Source organism: Rhea americana, unplaced genomic scaffold (genome assembly GCF_003343005.1).
Source record: "Rhea americana isolate MKP2758 unplaced genomic scaffold, rheAme1 scaffold_63, whole genome shotgun sequence".
NCBI lineage: Eukaryota > Metazoa > Chordata > Aves > Rheiformes > Rheidae > Rhea > Rhea americana.
This window is the reverse complement of record NW_028186790.1, coordinates 2,556,435-2,564,734: the sequence shown is the minus strand read 5'-3', so window position 1 is coordinate 2,564,734 and position 8,300 is coordinate 2,556,435. Positions and strand designations below refer to the sequence as shown.

At 56.8% G+C, this 8,300-nt stretch overlaps 2 protein-coding genes across 2 annotated transcripts in view; both read right to left on the bottom strand.

The window, feature by feature from the left end:
- Positions 1 to 3,139: 3,139 nt before the first annotated feature.
- LOC146586988 (uncharacterized) lies at positions 3,140 to 4,937 on the bottom strand. The gene is made up of 4 exons (XM_085320391.1): positions 4,746 to 4,937; positions 4,468 to 4,662; positions 4,080 to 4,197; positions 3,140 to 3,645 (listed from the first exon to the last, which is right to left on the bottom strand). The coding sequence occupies exons 1-4, from the start codon at positions 4,935 to 4,937 to the stop codon at positions 3,140 to 3,142; spliced, it is 1,011 nt and encodes a 336-aa protein (XP_085176517.1).
- Positions 4,938 to 4,962: 25 nt separating this feature from the next.
- The window catches only part of LOC146586987 (uncharacterized), a 6,570-nt gene continuing 3,232 nt past the window's right edge, over positions 4,963 to 8,300 (bottom strand). The window contains exons 3-4 of the mRNA XM_085320390.1: positions 5,903 to 6,020; positions 4,963 to 5,468 (exon numbers count right to left, since the gene is read on the bottom strand). Of these exons, the coding sequence (XP_085176516.1) occupies positions 4,963 to 5,468; positions 5,903 to 6,020 (624 nt within the window). The remainder of the gene's footprint in view (positions 5,469 to 5,902; positions 6,021 to 8,300) is intronic.

The following is an 8,300-nucleotide window of genomic DNA, read 5'->3' as shown; positions in this document are numbered from 1 at the left end:
AGAGCCCTTTCTTCCCCAGATCTCCCCGGCCGTCTCTGACAACAGCAGAGCAGGGATGCCACTGCTCTGCACCTTCCCCGACGCCCGCGCAGCTCTGCCACGGCACTCAAGCGGAGCCGCCGTGCTTGCCCAAGGGCACAGAAGGAGCTGCGAGGCGTGCGGGGCCGGCAGGCCGCACAGACACTCCAGGAGCCCTGCAGTAGCGCTGCAGCAAAGAGCTTTATTGCCGTCGAGGCACAGGGGAGTCCAGCCAAASTGCCCCTGCTCCTGCTCCAGCCTCCCCGCAGCCCGGCGCCGGCACCTGGCCGCTAACCAGCGGCGCCTGCCAACGGGCTGCAGAGCGCTGCCCGTCCTGGCGGGGTTCCCACTGTGACGGAGCCGTAAGGATGCTGCCACGGCTGCTTTCTTTGTCCCCTCGCTTTCTCTTTCCTTGCTTTCTCTTCCTGCTTTTCCTTTTCTTCCCCTGCCTTGTCTCTCTTTCCTTCTTTTTGCTTTTCTTCTCCCCTTTAGCCTTGCCTTTTCTTTGGGCTTCCTTTTGGGGTTTCTTTCTGCTTGTTTTCCTTTTAGCTTTCCCTGATTTTCCTGCCTTGTCACTGTCCTTTATTCTGGCCTTCTGTCTTGTCCTGTTTTTCTCTCCTTCCTTTTTCTTTTTTGGCTTCCTTGCGTTGCTTTTCTTTCCCTCTTCCTTTCCCTCCTGCCCCTTCCATGTTGGGCTTGCCTTTCTCCTCTTCCCTTTCTTAGCCTCCCTTTTCTCTTYTCGTCTGTCTTTCATTTGCTTCCCTTCTACCCTTTGCTTTATTTCTTCACTTGCTTCCTTGCTTTTTCCCCTCTTTCTCCCTTGCCTTTCTCTCCTTGTGTTTTCCTTCCCTTGCCTTGCTTTACTCTCTTTTCTTTCCCTCTTCTCCTTTCCTTTTTTGCCTTCCTCTTTTCCTCTCCTTTCTTGCTCTCCTTCTTTTTTTCTTCTTTGTTTTCATTTCTTTCTTTCCTTTTCTAACCATGGAGTACCTGGTGTAGCTCTTTCAAACAGGAATCCACATGTTTTCYTGCAGGTTTTACCATTGCAAACAGGTGATAAGGATGCTGCCGTGCGCTTTTTCTCTTCTTCCTTGCCTTTTTTTTTGCTTGTTTTTCTTTCCATTTTTTCCTTTCTTCTTTCCTCTTTTCTCCTCTTTTTCTTCTCTTTTTTTCCCTTTTCCTTTTTTCTTTAATTTCTTCTTACCTTTTCACCTTCCCTTGCTACCTTTCACCCCCTTTCCATTTTGGCTTTCCTTATTTCTCTTCTTCTGTGTTTTTCCTTCCCGTTTCTCTTTTCCTTCTCATTTCCTCTCTTCTTTTTTCTTCCCTTTCCTCTTTGCTCCTTCCTCTCCTTTTCCTTCCCTCATTTTGCTTTCCTTGCTTTCCCATTTCTGCTTCTTTTTTCTTTCCTTTTCCATTGCTTCTTTCTTCTCTTTTTTCCCTCTGCATATTTCTTTCCTTTCTTCTTCCCTTTCTTTCTTTCTTGCTTCCTGTGACTTCCTTCTTTTCCTTCSCTCCCTTTTCTTTCCTTCTTCTTGCATGCCTCTTTGGCTTTCTCTTTTTCGCTTTCTCCTCTGGCTTTCCTTTCTTCGCTTCCCCTTTGTCTCTTCCCTCTTCCCCTTCATTTGATTCCTTTCTCTTTTCATTTTCTATCTTCCTTCTCTCTCCTTCTTTTCTCTTCTTCTCTCTTMTCTTTCTTTCCTTCTCTTTGCTTTTACTTGGCTTTTTTATTTTTTTAAAAACATGGTTTTCTTTTCCAAGTCTGATTTCCTTTTTTCTTTCCTTTGCTTTCCCACTTAGCTCCCTCCTCTTTTTCTTTCTTTTCCTTTCCTRTCCTTTCTTCTTGCATTCCTTTCTCTTTTCTTTCACTATTTTGCTAATGAGTGCCAAGGGTAGCTCTTTCAAACTGGCATCCACGATGGTTCCTCACAGGTTTTACCCCTGTGACAAGGGGTTAAGGATTCTGCCAAGGGACTTCTCTTCCCTTCCTTCCTTTTCTTTCCYTTTTCCCTTTTCACTGCTTCTCTCTCCTTTCTTTTCTCTCTTCTTTCTCGTTCCTTCTTGCCTTTTGCCTTTCTTTATTGCAGTCTCCTTTTTGCTGTACCTTCTCTGTCCTCTCTCCTTTGACCTCTTGCACATCTTCTCTGCCTTGATTTCTCCTTCCCCTTTAGGGGCAAGGAGTTGCCACGAGGTCTTCTTTCCTTTCCCCTTACTGGTGTTTTCCCTCCTCTTTTCTTTTCCTTTTCTTTCCTTGCTTCTCCTTCCTTGATTTCCATTTTATTTCCTTTTTATTACATTCTCTCTTCTTTTTTCTTTCCTCCTTTCTTTATTTATTTTCTTCTCTGCTCCTTTTCCATCTCCTTTTTGCTTGCTTTTCTTTCTTCACTTCTTTTCCATTCCTTCTTTTTCTTTCTGTTTTCCTGACCTTTCTTCTTTGACTCTTTCTTCCTCTCTCTCCTTTTGTCTTTTCTGCTCACCACTTTTCCTTTCTTTCGCTGGCTTTTCTTTCATTTCTCTTTTCCTTTTTTCTTCCAGTCTTTACTTTTCTCTTTACACTTCTCTTGTTTCCTCACTTGTCTTTCTTCTGCCTTCTTCTTTCCTTTGCCTTGCTTTTCCACCTTTCCCTTCTGATCTCCTTCCATTTTCTCTTCCCTTGTGTTTTACTTCCCTTCCCTTCCTTTTCTTTTTCTTTTTTYCCTCCCTTTTCTTTCATCTGCCTTGCTTCCCTTCTCTCTTTATACTGTACAGTCCTCTGAGCCCTTTCTCCTTCTCTTTTCTTCTTCTGTCCATTTCCTCTTTCCCTGCTTCCCTTTTCTTTCCCCCTTTTCTTTCACGGTTCCTTTCCCCTTTCCTCTCTTTTTTCCTTCATTCCTGCTTCTGGCTTTTTTTTTTTGCCCAGAGAGGGGCCAAATGAGGMGCAACAGGGAGCAGCTGTTGCAAAGAGCAAGCCACCATGTTTCCTTTCCTTGCAGCTGCCAGGTCTTCTGGGCTCACCCAAGCACCCCTCAGGCTCCTCCTTCCTCTGCAGAGGCGCAGCTGCCTTCGCGCCCGCCCGCGATGACCTGCCAGGCCTCCGAGGGCCCCCGAGCCCGGCGCCATGCGCGGCAGCGATGCTGGTGCCTGTTCACAGCGTCCTCCTGGCCCACGAGCTGCGAGAGGCCGTGGCAGCAGGGGCCGGGCGCATCCCGCAGGGGCTGTGGAAGGCGGGCAAGGCGCTGTCCAGGGAGYGCCGGGAGGGCGCCTGGGCTGGAGCGCCCCAGCCCAGGGGGGCAGGCAGCGGGGCAGGCTCCTTCTCCAGCGCCTCGAGCTCCAAGGGCGCCTCTTGCGGCCCTACAGCAACATTGTTGGCACTTGTGCTCTGCTCCTGGGGCCTGCCGCTGCCTTCCGAGCAGTCCTGCCAGCACAGGGCTGGCTCTGAGTAGCTCCTGTGCAATGTGTTGCACTCGTTTTCCCCAGGAGGCAGCAGTGAAGGGGCAGAGGCGCATGTTGCCCATGCCCTGCTCCTKCTGGGGCTTCTCTCCCTTGGCTCCTGCTGCTGGTGCTGTGTCTCAGAGGCTGGGTGTCCACAGGCAGCTTCTGCCTCTGGGCTATGCTTGGCCGAGGCATGTTCCTGAGCAGCACCTGGCTGTCCTGTGGGCAGAAACAGCCTGTGAGCTACTTTGGAGTGGCCCTGTGCCAGGAAAAGTGGCCTTTCCCAGTGGAAATACGCAGCGTCATCAGATGGCAAGCTGCAACCTTTGCTCCGATGGAGGTGAGAAGCAGCTGAGGAGACACAASTCCCCACGGGGGCAATATGCTGCACGGGCAGAAGGCAGTTCTCATCCAGAGTGAGCAATGCTGTGAAGAGCGGTGCTGGACAGAGGTGGAGCCCCCAGCAGGCCTTGCGTGGCGTGAGCCTTGTCATTCTCAACTTTGGGCAAGGGCGGCGGGACAAAAGCTCTGCTGTGAGCTCTCAAGCCCTCTGCCCCTCTCTGCCTTGCCAGAGACCTCTTCCCAGAGCCAGCTCCACAACGAGAACCAGCAGCGCAGAGCAGTGCCAATCCGCACGGCAGCCAGGATCCTACCTGCGGAGGTGCCGGTGTGCTCGCAGGACTCCTTGGCAGAGGGGCTGCCTGGAAAGCCCTTCTTCTCCCCAAATATTGCTGGGTAGCTATCGATGAGCAGCTCCACCAGCATCGTCACCTGCAGCACACACAAAAGCATGCACGTCAGGGCCAGGGGCTGAAAACAGGCTCAGCCCTCTTTGCTGTCCCGACCAGTGATTGTGTCCCCAAAGCTGTAGCTCTGTGGCTGCAGCTGCAAGCAGAGCTTGGCCTGTCAGCTTGTGCGTAGCCCAGCTGAGGGGCGTCCCCCATGCCGCTGCTGCAGTTCGCTTTTGTAAAGGCCGTGGGATGTGTGGGCACGGCTCAGCCATGCCCCAGGGYGGGCAGCTAGCTGGCAAGGTCGGCATACCGTGTCAGTCATCTCCCTGAACGCTTCCAGGGGCAGCGTGCTCTCCGTGCCTGCGCTCAGCCTGTTGGGACCAACACAGGYGGCAAGGTTTCGAGCGTTCATCCTGCTGGTCTCTGTGTTCTCAYTGATGCGGTGGAGCATGGCAAGCAGGGGCTTGAGCAAGAGCCATTTTCCCTGGGGTAGTTGGTCCGCTACCTAGTACTGTTGGTCCTAGGGGAACACAAACCGAACGTGCTGTGACTTCAGGGGCAGTGAGCGAGTCTTCAGGAAGCTCCCACCAGTGGTGCCTCCTCCACACAGAGCAAGGCSCCTGCTTTCTCTGATGAYTTTGCACAACGGGTCCTATGGAGAAAGCCCCAATGGCTGCTGAGCAACTGCTTAAGTACAAGATCTGGAAGGACAAGATCTGGACTGCAAGGCAGGCATCTCAGCACAGTGCCTGCTTTCCAGGAGATTGACAGCGTNGCCATGCGCGGCAGCGATGCTGGTGCCTGTTCACAGCGTCCTCCTGGCCCACGAGCTGCGAGAGGCCGTGGCAGCAGGGGCCGGGCGCATCCCGCAGGGGCTGTGGAAGGCGGGCAAGGCGCTGTCCAGGGAGYGCCGGGAGGGCGCCTGGGCTGGAGCGCCCCAGCCCAGGGGGGCAGGCAGCGGGGCAGGCTCCTTCTCCAGCGCCTCGAGCTCCAAGGGCGCCTCTTGCGGCCCTACAGCAACATTGTTGGCACTTGTGCTCTGCTCCTGGGGCCTGCCGCTGCCTTCCGAGCAGTCCTGCCAGCACAGGGCTGGCTCTGAGTAGCTCCTGTGCAATGTGTTGCACTCGTTTTCCCCAGGAGGCAGCAGTGAAGGGGCAGAGGCGCATGTTGCCCATGCCCTGCTCCTTCTGGGGCTTCTCTCCCTTGGCTCCTGCTGCTGGTGCTGTGTCTCAGAGGCTGGGTGTCCACAGGCAGCTTCTGCCTCTGGGCTATGCTTGGCCGAGGCATGTTCCTGAGCAGCACCTGGCTGTCCTGTGGGCAGAAACAGCCTGTGAGCTACTTTGGAGTGGCCCTGTGCCAGGAAAAGTGGCCTTTCCCAGTGGAAATACGCAGCGTCATCAGATGGCAAGCTGCAACCTTTGCTCCGATGGAGGTGAGAAGCAGCTGAGGAGACACAASTCCCCACGGGGGCAATATGCTGCACGGGCAGAAGGCAGTTCTCATCCAGAGTGAGCAATGCTGTGAAAAGCGGTGCTCGACAGAGGTGGAGCCCCCAGCAGGCCTTGCGTGGCGTGAGCCTTGTCATTCTCAACTTTGGGCAAGGGCGGCGGGACAAAAGCTCTGCTGTGAGCTCTCAAGCCCTCTGCCCCTCTCTGCCTTGCCAGAGACCTCTTCCCAGAGCCAGCTCCACAACGAGAACCAGCAGCGCAGAGCAGTGCCAATCCGCACGGCAGCCAGGATCCTACCTGCGGAGGTGCCGGTGTGCTCGCAGGACTCCTTGGCAGAGGGGCTGCCTGGAAAGCCCTTCTTCTCCCCAAATATTGCTGGGTAGCTATCGATGAGCAGCTCCACCAGCATCGTCACCTGCAGCACACACAAAAGCATGCACGTCAGGGCCAGGGGCTGAAAACAGGCTCAGCCCTCTTTGCTGTCCCGACCAGTGATTGTGTCCCCAAAGCTGTAGCTCTGTGGCTGCAGCTGCAAGCAGAGCTTGGCCTGTCAGCTTGTGCGTAGCCCAGCTGAGGGGCGTCCCCCATGCCGCTGCTGCAGTTCGCTTTTGTAAAGGCCGTGGGATGTGTGGGCACGGCTCAGCCATGCCCCAGGGTGGGCAGCTAGCTGGCAAGGTCGGCATACCGTGTCAGTCATCTCCCTGAACGCTTCCAGGGGCAGCGTGCTCTCCGTGCCTGCGCTCAGCCTGTTGGGACCAACACAGGYGGCAAGGTTTCGAGCGTTCATCCTGCTGGTCTCTGTGTTCTCAYTGATGCGGTGGAGCATGGCAAGCAGGGGCTTGAGCAAGAGCCATTTTCCCTGGGGTAGTTGGTCCGCTACCTAGTACTGTTGGTCCTAGGGGAACACAAACCGAACGTGCTGTGACTTCAGGGGCAGTGAGCGAGTCTTCAGGAAGCTCCCACCAGTGGTGCCTCCTCCACACAGAGCAAGGCSCCTGCTTTCTCTGATGAYTTTGCACAACGGGTCCTATGGAGAAAGCCCCAATGGCTGCTGAGCAACTGCTTAAGTACAAGATCTGGAAGGACAAGATCTGGACTGCAAGGCAGGCATCTCAGCACAGTGCCTGCTTTCCAGGAGATTGACAGCGTGAATAAAGGAGAGGTGGTGACGAGAGGTGCCAGCAGGCTTTGCCAAGGCCCGTGAAAGCCTGGCGCTGTGCTGTGTAGTATCAGCACTAGCAAGATGACGGGAAGGACAGGTCTTTGCAGGAGCCTCCCCATCACCAGAGGAGGCCACGGCCTCTGCTSGACACTCCAGAAGGCTCCACGGTTGCTGCCTAAGGCACTTTTTCAGTTTGTCAATCTGTTGCTCCTTGCATGGCTCCTCCAGAGCCAGCATCCACTTCTCGTAGAGGGTCGCCGACAGGAGCGCAAAGGGGATGTTGCACAGGAACATCCTGCAAGGCCGAGATGTGGAGCTGAGGCTTTGGAGCTCAGCCCTGAGCCCCAGATCTCAGCCTTCCTCTCTAAGGAGGCTGCTGGGCATGAGGAGTAGCAGGCAGAGCAGAAGAAGGAGGAGGAAGTCAGGAAAATGGTGGCCCAACAAGGAGAACTGAAAACCAGACGGAGAAGAGAGCTGCCAAACTTTGGGCGGCCTGCAAACACATCGTCTGCCTTCACCAGGCTTTGAGCTCGGAGTGCCCGGGCCCAGCCAGGCACTCGCGGGGGCCCCCGCACCATCRCCCTGTGCTCTGCCAGCTGCACGGCACAGGAATTCACCTTCAGGACGACAGCCAGCAGGAGCACCGGCTGGCTCTGCAGCTCCACGGCGCGTCCCGCGTCGAGGGCCTCCCTCAGCTCCCGGCGAGCTTTCTCGCTGGCCCCTTTGCGGAACACGCCCTCCTCGGCAGGGCCTTCCCGGTGCAGGATGGCCAGGAGATCCTGCCAGCCAAAGCAAAGGGAAGAGTACGCGGGGCGCAGCGAGGCCCCGTCGCGCTGCGGCCGGAGCTGGCGGCCTCGCCGGCGCCTGAGGAGCGCGTGGGCAGGCAGAGCCCCGGGGGCCTGCGCGCCGAGAGGCACAGCGCAAACGCCGCGCACGGCTGCCGGGGGCGAGGAGCTGGCTGCCTGCACGGCCCCGCCGCCTTACCTGCACGGCCTGGGGCAGCCTTTCCTCTTCCCCGCAGAGCCTGGCCAGRGGCTGCCCAAAGAGAGGGCTCCCGCGTGCGGGCTCCGACCGCCCGGGCCAGGCCCCCACGGCCGAGGGCCGTCTCCCCCCAAACGGCCACGGCAAGCCCCTCTTCCTCTTGCTCGGCCCACCAGCTGCAAGCAAGAGGAAAGGCAAAGCCCGCCTCAACATCCAGCCGCAGAGCCGCGTGCACGCCGTGCCACGGGCTGCCGGCGGCAGAGCAGAGCTGTGCGCGGCAGCAGCGCCCGGGAGCACCCGGGGCCCCGGGGGACACSCCGGCCCTGCCCGGGGAAGCACCGCCTGCGCTCTGCAACACCAGCATCCCTGCCAGGACAGCGGCTTCCCGGCACCTTGCGCCTTCCTGTCGCGGGGGAGCACCCAGGAATGCGCGTGGGGGTCTGGCGCGCGCGGGGCTCGTTGGGGCAGGGATCCCGGCGGGTCGGCAGCAGGGGCTGCTGCTTTGGAGCCGCTGCCCAGCGCCGGGCGAGGCGGCAGCTGCTCCGCTGCTGC